Source organism: Prinia subflava, chromosome 3 (genome assembly GCF_021018805.1).
Source record: "Prinia subflava isolate CZ2003 ecotype Zambia chromosome 3, Cam_Psub_1.2, whole genome shotgun sequence".
NCBI lineage: Eukaryota > Metazoa > Chordata > Aves > Passeriformes > Cisticolidae > Prinia > Prinia subflava.
The window spans coordinates 20,141,400-20,157,231 of NC_086249.1; the positions used below are offsets into that span (position 1 = coordinate 20,141,400).

The 15,832-nt window shown below is 43.9% G+C and overlaps 1 protein-coding gene across 1 annotated transcript in view; it reads left to right on the forward strand.

The window, feature by feature from the left end:
- The window catches only part of GDAP2 (ganglioside induced differentiation associated protein 2), a 23,173-nt gene extending 15,030 nt beyond the window's left edge, over positions 1–8,143 (forward strand). The window contains exons 10-14 of the mRNA XM_063394279.1: positions 595–671; positions 1,232–1,371; positions 1,983–2,037; positions 6,804–6,947; positions 7,859–8,143. Of these exons, the coding sequence (XP_063250349.1) occupies positions 595–671; positions 1,232–1,371; positions 1,983–2,037; positions 6,804–6,947; positions 7,859–7,906 (464 nt within the window). The 3' untranslated portion in view covers positions 7,907–8,143. The remainder of the gene's footprint in view (positions 1–594; positions 672–1,231; positions 1,372–1,982; positions 2,038–6,803; positions 6,948–7,858) is intronic.
- The last annotated feature ends 7,689 nt before the right edge of the window (positions 8,144–15,832 follow it).

Genomic DNA, 15,832 nt, shown 5'->3' on the forward strand with positions numbered 1-15,832 from the left:
AATAGGTCATGCTGAAAGCATAGCTGTGTTTCTGGAGAGAAAATCTGTTCAGCACTTCAGCTGATCTCTTAGGCCTCATGAAAATCCAGAGTTTATCTCAATCTTTGTGTAAATACCAAGATTGTATGATACCTTCTGCTCAGTAGCTGCAGAAATTTCAATTCTTTTGTTTGCCTTAGACCAGGCTCTGTGGGCTGCAGGAGGTCCATCAGGCGTGCTCTGGGAATATGTGCATTGGAGTTCAGAGCCTGGTTTCTTGGAAGAATTTTTCTTTGGTGGTAGAATTGCAAGTTAAGGGTTTTTTTAAATAAAACCCATGTTATTATTTGATATTTAGGTAAATATGGCGTACACATGCTATGGCAACATAAAACTGCAGTCCTTAAGTTTCTCAGATGTGATACATGGGGGTTTTTTCTCAGAATAGGTACTGGTACAGTGAGAGCAAAATCTGAGTGTATTTCCTCTGTTGGAAACCAGATGCATTGCAAAAGTTCTGAGCTGAGGCTCTTTCTCCCCAGTTTGAAAGGACTCAGCTACAAAACCTGGCATGACTGAGAGAAGTTGAGACATCTTTCTTTCTTTCTTTTGTAGGTGTGGATAACTGTGGGCGCACTGTGATGGTGGTGGTTGGAAGGAATATTCCTGTAACATTGATAGACATGGAAAAAGTAAGGCTTCGTAAAACTAGAGCTGTGTGGGTTACATATGAATGTTTTGGATGGAAAGGTTTGATTATAAGGATAATTCAGTGTTAATACTGAAAACATCATTTGTAGAAGACTTAAGATGGTAACTAGGAAGTATTTTTATAGGCAGATGAAAATGTATACCGTTACAGAGCTATGTGTGCATTGGGCTGACACTTTTCAATTAGTCTGCTTTTAGAAAAAACAGGGCTAGTATGGACTCCTTTTTCTCCTGAAGGAGAGTTACCATGCTTCTATAACTGCCAAGATGTGAAGAGTGAAATGTAATGAGTTAAATGTAGTTTTTCAGGGAAACGGCAAGAATGTATCTCCATCTGTGAGGTCAGATAGACAAAAGACTTCCAAGTTATTACAGTCAGGTTGAAGACTTGGAATGTTGGCCTTGCTTTTGTAGCTGAAATATAATGCCATCCAGCCTCATGATTCCCAACTTTCAGATGAAATAAGGAAAGTGTATTAACATGTACTGCAGCTGTGAAAGAGTTCTTTGCAAATATAAATCCTGTTTCTTTCTGCCTCAGGCTCTTCTGTATTTCATCCACGTCATGGATCATATTGCAGTGAAGGAGTATGTCCTGGTGTACTTCCATACGCTCACAAATGATTACAATCAGCTAGACTCTAACTTCCTGAAGAAACTCTATGATGTTGTTGATGCCAAGTGAGTGTCAATAGGAAAAGAACTTGTTCTGGTCTTCCTCTGTGCTATGCAAATATTTGTTATTCCCTGTATCTGATTTCCCATTTATTTCTGAGAGAGTTTGCCTGGAACAAAGACCTAAATAACTAACAAAGGCAAGGAGAAGGAAAAGGTGTTTTCTTTCCTTCTCAAGTCCATCTTTTTAAACAGAAGTTCTGTCCTCTGCAGTCTCCCTCTGGAGCTGTTAGGGAGGCACTTTGGTTGTCTTGTCTGTCACAATCCAGAGCTGGAGCTTTTGGAGCCTGGTTTTGTAGAAGTGTGTTGCTGGTTGTGAGAGGAGAGGTATTGGTAACAGTAGCAGCCATAATTTGTCCTTAGCTTACTTTCACTTCCTACTTGAAAGACTGAAAGCTCTGATGTCTTTAACTGAAAAATCACCATTCTGCTTTTTTTTATTATTATTTTTCTTTTCCCTTTACATTTACTTTTTGATGTCTGTCCTTACATCAGATCTAACTGTATAAAATTACATCACAGGCACTTAAGAAAAATGGTCTCTTTTGAGAGTTGGCTTGTGTAGGTGACCTTAGCTATAATTCACTTTTAAATATATTTTTCTTTCTCTAAACCAGGTACAAGAGGAACTTGAAGGCATTATATTTTGTCCACCCAACATTTCGTTCAAAGGTAAGGTAAATCTTAAAAAAGAAAAGTGTATCTTGCATGTTGGTGGAGTAGCACATAAGCCTGTAGCATGAAGAACATGGAGAAGATTCCCAAAATTAGGTATTATCTTCTGGATCTACAGTCAGTACTTGAAATTCATCCCATCTTTGATCTAGCTGCAATCTTCCAACCTCTGTGATAAGCTGAACCCCAACTGCTGACAGCAGTGCACGCTGTCTGTGCCTTGGTTTTTGTGTGTTTGTACCAGAGAGAGGTGGAAGCTTTGAATCCTGTTTCCTTCAAAGGGAAACATCTTGTCATTTTTCCTGCTGTCTGGCTGGCAGGGTGACGAACCACCATGACCAAAGACTCAGGGAATTCTTTTTTGTGTAGTTCATCTCCTGGATGTTTCAGCTTTTCTTTTGCCACAAGAGGTGTCATATGTGTCCCGTGTGTCACTTCAGAGCTGCCCTGGGAAGGGCAGAGAGCAGTCTCAGGCAGCAGTGAGATTACTCAGGGTTAGAGTGGACCAGCAAAGAAAGATGGGAAGAATGCCTTCGATGGAGTACAGAAAAAATCCTCTTAATCCATCAGGAGGCAAAAAACTTGAACTTGTCATGGGCTAAGTTGTTACCCTTGGCTGGGATCTTTGTGGGGCAACAGAAGATTGAGCTGGTTCCCTTCTGGACTTCACATCCACTACTCCTATTGCAGCAGTATGAGTACTTCAGATGAACTATGTGGCAGCAGCAGCCCTTCCTAGAATTTTTTTTTTGTCCAATTAAAACAGAAATCTGATTCTCCATGTTCAGAACAGATTAACCTCTGTGTTTATTCTGCTTTTTGCTGTCATTAATCAAATTTGAGAAAATTATACACCAGGAAAAACACATCTGTTTGCACATGTTCAGCAAGAATTTCTTTGACTGCTAAATTTTCAGAGTTCTTTCTTTGCCTGTGCAAAGCTGGGACACTATGAGACTTGGAGCTTCCTTATTTTTATGGAGATAGGACTGAGGCTTCCCAACAGCATAGCTTCCAGTTTCTCTTAGGTTATTAGTTACTCCCACAGGATACAGATCAGAGGTCTGTGTCCTAGAATTAGAGCTTCCAGCCCTGATGCAGGAGCTGGTATAGAACATTACCAAGGTCACAAAATCGGGTGGAAAAGCTGAAGCTAGGAAGTACTAGTGTTTTAGATTCTCAGCAACGCTTCACCCCCCCTCCTCTCTTCCCATTACTTTCTATTTAGTTGAGAAATATTTTTTTTTGGTGGTGGAGGATGACAACTCATCCTCAGTGGTGTCTCTTGCCATCTTTCTGTCCCTTTGGAAACTGCAGTGGGACTCAACAGATCTGTAGGCGAAGCAGATGGTTGGTGGGCAGCAGGGAGGGTGAGAGACACAGAGTTCTCTTAACTTGCTGGAAATAGTATTGGTTTGTATCCTATTCTGGCAGCACAGCTGGAGGCAAAAGAGAATTTCTATCCATGTCTTTCTGCCAATCTTTTCTATAACTGGAAGGCAAGCAGGATTGCTTCTGGCTGTTGCATGGACTATTAGCTCATGAAACATGATGGTGAATATGCAGCAGAAAGCAAGGTGAAGAAGATGGCTGCTAAGAGGGAATGATTCTTCTCTCCCCTCCTCTTTTTGGCTCTTTCAGGGCTCTTGACCCCATGGAAGATTGCTAGCTCAAAAGCTTCAAATTTCTTCAAAAATGTTTGGCACATTCATCTTCCTATTTGGATCATTTACTTCCTTCCCTAGAAGTAGTAGGAAATATCCCATGCCTCCAATTCAGGAGGAGGGCCTGTGCATTCATGTGACTTCCCAAACACATCACCCTCATACACAGATCTTAAATGTCTGGTATAAATTTTCCCTTTCACAGCAGGATTGAATCCTGGCACAGTGGATGGCTGTCATCTCTAAGAGTGGCTTTTGCTTATTTATGAGCTAAAAGGGATCGAGAGGCTTTTCATCATGTCTTTTGGAAAATCATACATCCCTAGAAAACCAGCCTAGTCCTCCATGTGCTTTATGGTGCCAACAATGAGTCTTTGTTCGGTTTCTAGGTATGAAACTGTTGTAAATTATGTGTTTTCTGAAGGTAATTGCCTGTCTAGAATACATGAAGTTTGATGTGCAGGCGGGAAGGTTCAGCAGTTATCCTAAAGCACAGAGTAACTGAAGCAGGGTGAGCCACTGTGCACACATTTTTGTACAGTGCTCCTGCCTTTCCTCATGCTTTGAGTGTTCTTGAGATCTGTGAAATGGAGCTGTGCTTGTCATGAAATCGTAGTAGAGGTGTCAACAGTTCTGTAGGTTGGAGTGCTCTTGCTGCATGAGCACTTCGCTGCCAGGCCTCAGATCAAGGTACCCATGAAGTGCCATCACAAGTTCCTTTGTACTCTTGCATGCAAAGTTCCTCCTGCTTGTTTTTGATAAAGCTGCTGACAAATGAAGGGCTTTTGGAGGCATTTTAATGTGGATTATCTCAGCTTCCCTATTCTGAGAGCTCTCCAAACAAACTTTTTCAGAGCTGGTATTCTGAACTGAGCTATAAATAGCTGGATCTGAAACAGTCTCACCCAGAATAATCTGTTTTCATTAATTGGCTATGAATCGAGATTGTTTCAAAGCTGAAACATACCTGAAGACTCAAATTAGATATTTATAATCATCATACTCTTTGTATTTATCGTGAGCAATTTTGGGTTTGTTTTTCCATAACGGTCTAAAAGCAGTTTCTTGAGATCAGATGCCAATGGAAAGGTTGTTGCAAATCCCTTAGGTTTTTATCTACACAAGATCATTCCAATTGGAACAAATCTTCCTACATTTTAGTAAATTTCTCTTTGAGATATGCCCAGATTAAGAGATTAGTGACACACCTCATATGTGTTGCTGTTTTTTGTGGGAGATGTCCCATACATTTAACTGTGGGTTTATAGCTTGGCAGAGTGACTTTGATAGCCTTTTATTTAGATTCAGAATATCAGGACAAGAAAAATGAAGGGAAACTTCAGCAGATGTCTAGATTTGTAACTTTCTTTGGCTGCTCTGGTATAAATTACTCTACTTTCAGTGCATTAACAGAAATTTGGTTTAATTTAAAGTTTCATGTCCTGTTACCAATAAGAAAATAGTTGCTCTTGTATTACTGTTTCTATAACCTATGGTTATCAAGAACAGAAGTAATAGAAAAATTCTCCAGAAACATTTCTGTCCCCTTCCCTTCTCTCTGTGTTCCTGGATAACCTTGGTATGCCAAGCTGCAGTAGCTTGTATACTGAAAGGAACAAGGGGAAAAAATAAAAACCTTTTTCTCAACAGCAGTTTTTGTGATGGCTGCAAAAATATCACCTATTAGGCTTTCACGCATTAAACATCCATAAGAATTATGTTTAATGATTATCATTCATAACACACCTTGAAATCCATGCTACTTTGGTGCAAGATTGAGAAGGTATTTTTTACCCGTTAAATCGTCACTCATAACAGGTCTTGTTAGAACAATATAATGGTTACCAGTAAAATCTGTCTCCCTGCTTTCTGCTAACATAAATCTCTAATTCTGCCCTCAAAGTAATGAACTAATTTCAAATGTTCTGTCATGTTCTTTACGTCCTTTTCTCTTTTTTATTGTTCGTTTTTCATTAAAGTAAGCTGTCTTGAGGAGGCAGCACAGTTCTTCCAGGACAGTTTTTAGGAATTGACTTTTTCTTTAATGTTATATTCAGGCAGATCATTTCTCTTGACTTAATCGTAGAGTTTATTTGAAACTCATGCTTTCCTCAAGGCTTTTCTTGCAGTGTTGCTTCTTTTCTGTTAACTCCCTGCAGTCAAAGCAAAATTATCAAATAGAATGACAGAATGATCAAGGTTGTAAAGGACTCTGGAGGTCACCTGCTCTGACCTCTGGCTGAAGAAGAGTCAGCAAGAGCTGGTTGCTCAGGACTATGTGATTGACCCCTATTATGAGCATTTGTGACCTATAGAATAGGTTTTCTTTTTTCCTTCAGTCTGCCAGGAAAAAAATAGAAAAGAAATAAACAATGAGTAATACAGTACTTAATTTTGGAGAAGGTGGATTGAAAAGGTAAAGCTTGTGCAGTCAATCCTAGCAGGATTAGATTGCTGTCTTACTGGTCTTCGAAACCAAAAGTTTCGTATCCTGTTTGTACCCAAACCAGACAGAGGTGTGAATATTTAAAGTAAAATCTCTAGAAGAAGTTGATAGACTTGTTCTTGTAGAGTTAAATTAATAAGGCTTTGATAAAAAAGGTGGTAAAACAAAAGCTCACTCAGACAACCCAAAGCAGAAGGGAGATTTCAGTACAATCTTTGAAAAACCAAGTCTCCCTTTCTCTCACTCTAACTGGCCTTTCTTTCAAGTGAAAACTTGAATGTAAAGGGTTCAAAATGCTTCTGACAGAGTCAAATAGGTATTTTCTGAACTGGCTAAACTTGGAATGAAAGCATGCAGATGGGGTTTTGAGGACAAATAGCAGAATAGCTGTCACTCTTGGACTGTAGAAAGGGACCTTAAGCTGGCATTTGGGGAGAAGTGAGTCTAGAGTCAGCAAACAGGAGCCTGAAGCTCTCATGACACTGCTTGCTAGCAGCTGGTGGGGCATACTTCTGACGTTGTTGTGTTATGGCAATGATTTTTTTTTCATTTTCAATGAAACTTGAGCCTGTTTTGCTGTGGAGTATTACATTGAACTGGAAGGTTTTGAAGCATCACCTTGTTAACTGGTTTTTGTGGGGTTTTATTTTCAGGTCTCAGCATGGTTTTTCACAACCTTTACAGTCTCAGGGCTAAAGGACAAAATCCACTATGTGGAAAGCCTTCAGCAGTTGTTCACAGCCATACCCCCAGAACAGATTGATCTTCCCCCTTTCGTCCTCGAGTATGACGCCAGGGTAAGTGATGGCCTGTGGCCACCATGAGTCTCTGCCCTAAGAGCAGTTCTTGTGCTGCTCCCTCTCTGCTCTGCAAGAGCTTTAAGGGGACTGACTTCCACATCCTAAGAATGGGGAGAAGGAAGAGGGAAAGTTCCTGGAGAGTTTGTGTTGTTCTCTGAGTAATGATTCTCTGATATTTTTGTCTACATCAGCCCAAGCAGAGAGCTTGGCTAGGAAGGAGGCTGCTTTCCCTTTAGAGCAGTCTCTTATGTGCATAAAAGGCAGCCCACCCTTCTTCAGCCAAGAACTGTAACACACTAACAGCCTGTGGACAAGATAAAATCTGTGTAAGCTGCAGTACACCTTACATTGACTGGAAAAAAGAAATAGTAGCTGTTTAATCTTCCCTGGCCCACATACTAACAAGCATGCAGGAAAAGGAAAAAACCAGCAAAACAGCAGGGAAAATGTAACAGTAGAAAGGTGCCCTGCCTTTGTATAGAACTCTTTTCCTCTTCCTTTCTGCACCTCACATCTCTTACCAAGTGACGACATGAATACGGCTTGCATTGGCAAAATCATTCCAAGGCTATGTGATGTAACTCCAAAGTAGTAGCCAGAGCTGTGTGTCTGCATTAGTAGCTATCCAAGTCACTGGCTATGCCAACGTCTGTGGCTTCCTGGTGTCACAGCTTTGGCTGAGTGGCAAAAGTTTAACCTGCACTTTCTGCTTAAAACACAGGCAAAACCAAGAACTGTGTTTGCCTGTTTACCAGCACGGTCCTCTCCTGGGTGAGTTGTGGCACTCACTGCACTCATGGAAGACAAAGCCAGAATACCTAATTATTTCTGCCTCTGTGGCACTATCGTTGCACCAAGGTGTGTTAGAGAAGTCTTCTGTTCAACTGCTTATTCTGTTCTCATTGCAGGAAAATGGGCCTTACTATTCTTCTTATCCTCCATCCCCTGACTTGTGATCTGCAGTCCTGTGATGCTGCCAGTTTCCCATGGATCCAATGACCTGATGCCTGCCAAAACCTGTGCATTTACCCATGTACAGAATTCAGAGAGAGGGTTTTCCTCCCCCAGCTCTGGTATTTTTTTACTGATGAGATATTTTCAAGCACTCAAGCAATCAGAGAACTTTATGCCACTGTGAACTGTACAACTATTTCAAATATATTTATCCAACAGAAAAGCTGATTTAAAGATCACTAGATGCATTTGTTTGTTTGTTTTGTTGTTGCTGCTGTTGTTTTTTGAAGCTGTTACATTATTTTTCTGAAGAGATTTCCTCTTTTCTGGGAAATCCATCAAAAGCACTTGATCATGTTTTTAACTATTACTGTTTTCCAGCTCTGTTTGTAATATCCATTTCTGACTGGTCTGTACAAATACTGTGCAGTACCAGCCTGACACATCTCTCATCATATGGTCTGTGTTTCACATCTGATTACTTTCCCTTTCTGTTAGTACTGATTACTTTAGTCTTGACCCAGCAAAACTATCTGGAATTGGGAATGCTACGTCTGCAGGCTGACAGAGCACTACAGCCAAGCCAACATTACTCCAGGATTTAGTCCCATAGCCTGCTAGGTGAGTTAGGAGCCTTGAAAAAGTCCCTGTCAGTTTTCATTGGATGATGTGAAGAACCATGTCAGGATGCCACTACCCTCCCAGTAAGAATAAAACTGAGAAGTATTTGTGGTTTCTTTTCTCTAACTATACTCATTTCTGTTCTCCTTTGCTGTGGCCAGATGTGTTTGTACAAGTGGGTGCCATCTGCCTAAGCTGTGCATGGAGGGGAGCGGGGAATGGTGGCTCCAACCCCAACCTCTGGTGGCAGAGACTGTTTCTTGGAGATACCAGTGTCCCTCTGATTTCCTGTTACACTGACACTCACTGACTTCTGACAGACTTCTGACAGATATATGCAAGAGAACATAGCCACAGGGTACTTGAACTGGAGGTGAAAAGTGTTTCTGGGCTACCCATGGAAAGCTAAAAGAGGAGGGAGAAGGCTCCCTTGTAAAACAATCAGGGATGGCAGACCCAAGTGAATTAAAATTATTAAATCCTTCATGGGGACCATGTCATAACATTACTGCATATGAAAATGACAGTATGATTTTCATGATTTGATTCCACCTGCTCTCTTGCCCAGACTTGAATCTGCTGCGCTCTCTTTACTGAAACTCAGTTTTCCTCCTTTTCCACTTGTGCAGTACCTGCCTTCTTTAAGCATTATCAGAAGTCCTTGTGAGATGTCCTAGAAGGTGCCTGTTCCTGCCTGTTGAGCTGCTTGGGAATGACGCCCCTCCTTGTTTGAAGATACCAGAAACTGCTGGGATAAGCAGGGAGCAGTTCCCTCTTGGGCATTGACTGGCATGGCAGGATTAGTGCTGGAACTGAGAGACATCAGAGTGCAGGTGGGGACACTGCCATTGAGGAACTGGACAGGAATAGCATTGGACAGGAAATTGCCACCACATTCCCAGAGCTCCCACTCCCTCCCAGTTCAGTCCCAGTGCTCCCAGTTGATTCCCAGTCCATCCCAGTTTGCTGCCCATTCATTCCCACACCCTCCCACTGTTCCCAGTTCATCTCCAGTTCTCTTCCAGTACCTCCCAGTTTCCCCCCAGTAACTCCGAGTAACTCCCAGTTCCATCCCAGCACCCTCCCAATTCCCTCACAGTGACTGCTTCCAACATCGTGACCAGCAGGGTCTCAGGTCATATCTCTGACTCTGTTAGGGCTTTCTAGGATTTTTTTTTTGTTTGCTTGCTTGCTTTTTTTGTGCTACTACAATTGTAGTACAAATACAATTGTATTTTTAATAGCCCTAGTGAAGAACTGTTATTCCTCTATTTTTGCCTAAAAACTCCTAATTGCAAAATTATAATAATTTGGAGGGACGGGGTTTACATTCCCCATTCCAAGGGGAGCTCCATATTTCCCTGGCAGACACCTGTCTTTCCAAACCAAGACAATCTGTCCAAGGAGTTGGGGGAAAGAGGGCTGGGATGGATCCTGGGCATGGTGCAGTGGCAGCCTCCAACCAGGACATGGGGCTGAGGACAAGAGCAGAGCTACAGATGGGCAAGTGGGCAGCGCCCAGGCTGGCACAATGACCTTTTTCCTAGAACCAGGGGGAATGGAAGTCCAGGCAGAGCGTGCCCTGCTGTTCCCTTCAGTGGTTTGTCTGTAAACACTGGGGCTGAAGGGTGCTGTCCCTCTGTGCTTGCCCTGGTGCACCTCTCTGCATCACGCTGAGCACAAGCCCCTGCTCCCATCCCTGGTGTCTCGAAGGACAACCCAGCCTGGGCTCTCCCAGGAGCTCCCAGGTGCCTTCTCCCCCTGTGGAAACAATCCCTTCTGTGAGTCTGGCTGTGCACAGCCTCAGCTGGGCACTCACTCCTCTGGGGGACTGTGCCATTGCAGAAAGGGGCTGACGCCACAGAGGAAAAATAGAGGCAGTGAGAGAAAGAAGCTCTGAAGAGAGAGGAAGAGGAGGGAGATCCAGAAAGAGTGCTCAGTGACAGATGACCACGGCATCATTAAAGATGGGGACTAGGAAGTGACGGCTCCTGGAACTTGCTGCTCTTTGTCTGCCTGTAGGAAACACCTTCTGCAATGGCCTTGGACTCCAGCTGGGCTCTCTGCATTTGCCTGGCCATCTGCATGCTCAGGGATGAGCAGGTTCTGCTGATAACCTGTGGGGAAAGGAAACAAAGAGAAGTTGGAATAAGAGAACACAGACAGCAATTCACTCAAGGCAGTAGAGATGGAGCAAAGATTGGAACAGGTAATAGGTAGCACAAGTAGGGCGTTTGGAGAAGAAATTGTTCTACAAGCAATTCTCTGAGGAATAAAAAAAAAAGTTGATCATGCTCCTAAGGAAGCAAGATCATTTACATTGATCATGTAAACTACTGGTTTGCTCTTTCTTTGCCTTCTGGGAGTGCTTTTTTTGATGCCTACTTTGTAACATTTTGCTTCAAAGAAGGAGACTTCATACCTTGATTCCCTCTTTCAGGTTTGAATACACCATCTGTTCTGGAGCTGTTTTTGTTCCTCACGCAGATCTAAAGCACTCTGGAAGTTGCTCAGCCTCTTGTGCCATCTTCAAGTGAGCCTTTGTAGCTTCTCCTCCGTACAAGAACCCAAACTACTTTGTTCACTGCTCCAAGTAATTAACCAGGAGATTTTGCTGGGTTTTCCCATGATGTTTTATTACACAGATTGGATAGTTGATCTTCAAACTTCATAGGTGATATTGACCACCGAGTATCAATAAATAGAAAATATCAGGACAAAAGTTAATCCAAAATACAGTCCCAATTTTTTTTTTTAATTCTGGAATTAAAAAATTTGACAGCACTGCCATGCATACGATAAAGTGACCTAGGCATGAAGATGAGCAAGCTGATGGTCCTTTGGATTCCAGTTTGCTCGCTCGGCGGGGCTGCCCCAGGCCGGGGGCGCTGCCCATATGGCTGAGGGAGACATCCGCAAAGCCGGGACAGGCCGGGCCCGCTGCCTTCTTCCCCGCAGAGCCGCTCGCCCCGAGCAGAGCCGCGCAGAGCGCAGAGCGGACGGAAACGGCGCGGGGCACACGAGCGGCGCCACTTACGCAGTTGCCGTAAGTTTGGTATTCACGAACGTTACGCAATCTACGGAGCGTTCGTGAATAGCGCGGGTTACGCAATTTGCGTACGCGGCGGGAACTCCGCCCATTGCATTCCGTGGGGATGGAGCTGCTGGGGAGAAGGCAACGGGTTCTTTCTTAAGATTAAAAGCAAGAAGATATAGGTGGAAGTCATGATAAAAAATACAAAGCTAAATGGAGCTTGCAGAGAGAGACCAAAACCATAAAAACCTGCAAATATGCTTGGTGTTACAAGTTGCATAGTTAAGATTTTCAAGCAGAGACAAGGAAGGACAAAAAATATTTTTAAGGCTCTGAGAAAACCTTCCCTACCACCTACAGATAGTGGAAGGCTGAAAGTCTCAAGATGGCTTAAACATCCTTTTTTTCAAGGGCTTAACAATGATCATTTTCTTTGACACCACCTCATACAACCTTTGAGGTCTAGCAGAAGTTTTACCATTTGTCCCTTTCTGTGTTAGTGGGCAATGAAGGAAATTACTCATAATCATTATAACCTATTTCCTCTACAAAAAAAAAAAAAACCAAAAGCACAAGCAAAAGCAAAACAAAAAAAAAAAAAAAAAAAGAAAGAAAAAAAAGAAAAAAAAAAAACCGAAAAACCCACCAAAGCCCACCATCACAAAGCCAACAAAGAATCAAGCCAATACTGTTTCTAAACTTGTTTTTAAGAGAAAAGCTAGATTCCGAGACTAACCATCAAGCATCCTCTGTTGGGAAGGATGAAATAGGAAAGCCTTATAAATATGGTTGCTTGGGAAAAGATTTTGAGAATAAGTGAAGTAGAAATGAAGGCGAACTTTGAGATGTAAGATGCCAAGCCGTTAGTTACTGAACAACCAGAGAACAATGGTGTAGCCAGCTGAAGGAGAATCCCTCTTGATTGAACAAAACCCTTGGCAAATAAAGGGATGCCAAGGTGACAAACGTTGGGGAGACGCTGTCGATGTGGCAGGGCAGAAAAAAGGGCTCTGGAAACTAGCTTTTAGGGTTTAAAATGTAACACAATATAGCAATGTAGTAAGTAAATTCTATAGGATTTGTGTCTTTTACTGGTTGGATGATTGTAAATTAGCATATTCAAGACAAAAAGAGAGACAATCTAACAAGAACTTAGCACTCCATCTCTCCTGAGCACGCTTCTGGCTGTGGCTGGCAGCCTTAAGTAGAGCTCTTGTACTCACGCCCCTATGCAATAAACTGCGTTTCAAGAGCTGCCCAGACTCCAGAGATCTCTCGTGACCGTCCCCGACTCTCCTACAGATTCAGGAGAATTTTGGGACAGCGTTAAACTTTTTAATACTATCTCCCTGCTGGATATGGCTGCGGCACAGCCGGTCCCAGCTCGCAGGGCGCTGGCAGAGATTCACTGCGAGCGAGGTGCCCGCGGTGCCCGTGACGCCGAGCGCCGCTTCCCCCGCGGGGCTGACACAGGGCACGGCCCCTCGGCGCCGCCCCCCGCTGCCGCCCCTGCGGTCAAACCCCCCGCCATCACCGCGGCCCCGCCCCACCGTGCCCGCGGTCCGTCCCGCCGCTATGGCCGCCGCGCAGCGCCTGCCGCCTGCCCTTGTTCCGGCCTCCTCCTTCACCCTCCCCAGCCCCGCCACGGCGCCCATGGTGGCCGCGGTCCCGTCTGCGTCCATCGTTGCCGCGGCTCCACCGCCTCCTGTAACCGCGAACGCCCCGTCGCTCCTCCCCACAACCGCGCCTCCGCCGCCTCCCGCCCCGTCCGTCCCGGCAGCCACGCTGACAACCACGGCCCTGCCGCCCCTGCCGCCCGCCATGACCCCGCGCCACCCCGGGCTGCCTACGCTAGGGACGCGTGCGCAGATTGCGTAAGTTACGTCATTTGCGTAACCCGCGTAACGTACGGAAATTGCGTCACCTGCGTCATCTGCGTAAGGCGGCCAACCGACGGTCCCTTCGTAACCGAGATTAGGGAATATATGGAATACATAATGCAATATATAATAATAGAGTGTGTATATATGGATAGATATGCATTTAGTATAAATTATATCACGTATTTGATATTATGTATGTATGTATTGCCCTCATATGCAGTTCCATATTAGATGTACCCCGTGTCATTATTTCTCTTGTCTCTTGGTAGAAGTGTCAGCGGCTCAGTCTGGGTGTGTGCTGCACTTGCTCTGGTGTGTGAGCTTTCCAAAACAGCGTGGCTTCTGCTTTTCACTTTGTGAAATACAAAGTTGTGTTTCGGTTCAGGTAAATAAAGAGAATCTGTGTAATTGTAATTCTAGAACACGGCCAATGGGACAGTTACAAAAATGAGTTCTACTCAACAACCAAGGAAAGCGTGGAAGAAGATTTTTGTGAAAAATGCATATTATATGGCTCTATGCAGATATTTACTATATGAATTATGCTAGGTTGAAAAGTTATGCTGTATTAACTTTTGAATAATATAGTGAATGTAGTTTTGTAATTAACATTAAGCTGTAGTAATCAAAAATAAAAACTATGTGTGTGAGATATTCTTTTTAGCTCAAGAGAAAGAGAAGATAACCAGGAAATTCTTTGTACATAGATAGCAATTACAGAAACCCCTAAATTTTCCAGAGAGAGAGAGATTTATGCCTTCCTGATCAACAGAGACCACCACTTCTAGTCGGACCCAGACTCAAAGGCGCCTGGGGAGATTAGCAGAGGGTTTTGGACAAGGACCAGATAACTTGTTTTGTTTTAAATAAAATAGGCATAATCATGAAGTGACTCCTCTTAAGAGGAGAATTCTACTATAAGGGTGTCCTTCTCCTGCTGACTTTTGTCTGGGGACAGGGGACCCAGCCCGGGCTGTACTCTTTGCTATTATTGTCTCGGTAATTGTCCTAACTCTAAATTGTTTAACCTTTATTATTATATTTGTATTACTATTTTTTTATAACCATTTTTGTTTTTATGAAATTTTCAAAAATTTCAAAAGCGAGTGATTGGCGTTTATTACAGTTTTTGAACAAACTTTGCTTGCAATTACCTATTATAAATCTCAAGCTATTCCGTAGTAAGTGTCTTTGAATTATAACTTTAGAAGCTTGTTTTGTATTAAAGAATTTTGAACTCTAGTTTTAGAATGTAAAAAGGCTTTCTCACAGACTGGTAAAAAAACCATCCTGGATATGGAAGAAAAGATTTCAGCTCACTGATTTATGGTTCCTGAAAAAGGAAAACTGAACATCACTACCAAAGATTGATAGACCTGGAAAAGAGAAGCTGGACCCCACTACCTGGGATACATATCATGGATGTACATCCTGGAATACTGACATTTAAAACAGACCACAATAAGTATGGAATAATGACGGGGCGGGGTTCCGACCGGTTCAAACCGGTTCCGACCGGCTCCGACTGACTCAAACCGGTTCTGACCGGTTCCGACCGGTTCAGAACGGTTGAAACCGGTTCTGACCGGTTCAAACCGGTTCAAACTGGTTCCAACCGGTTCAAACTGGTTCCGACCGGTTCCGACCGGTTCCGATCGGTTAAAACCCTTTCCGACCGGTTCTGACCGGTTCAAACCGGTTCCTACCGGTTCGGACCGGTTCCGACCGGTTCTGACCGGTTCGGACCGGTTGAGACCAGTTCAAACCGGTTCCGACCGGTTCCAACCGGTTCCGACCGGTTCCGACCGGTTCCAACCGGTTCAGACCAGTTCCGACAGGTACAAACCGGTTCCGACCGGTTCAAACCGGCTCAAACCGGTTCAAACCAGTTCCGACCAGGTTCCGACCGGTTCCGACTGGTTCTGACCGGTTCCGACCGGTTTTGACCGGTTCAAACCGGTTCCGACTGGTTCAAACAGGTTTTGACCGGTTCAAACCGGTTCTGACCGGTTCAAACTGGTTCCGACCGGTTCCGACCGGTTCAAACCGGTTCAAACTGGTTCCGACCGGTTCAAACAGGTTCTGACCGGTTCCGACCGGCTCAAACCGGTTCCGACCGGTTCAAACCGGCTCAAACCGGTTCAAAACGGTTCCGACCGGTTCAGACCGGTTCTGACTGGTTCAAACCGGTTCGGACCGGTTCAAACCGGTTCCGACCGGTTCTGACCGGTTCAAACCGGTTCTGACCGGTTCTGACCGGTTCAGACCAGTTCCAACCGGTTCAAACCGGTTCAAACCGGTTCCGACTGGTTCTGACCGGTTCCGACCAGTTCAAACCGGTTTTGACCGGTTCCGACCGGTTTTGACCGGTTCCGACCGGTTCCGATCGG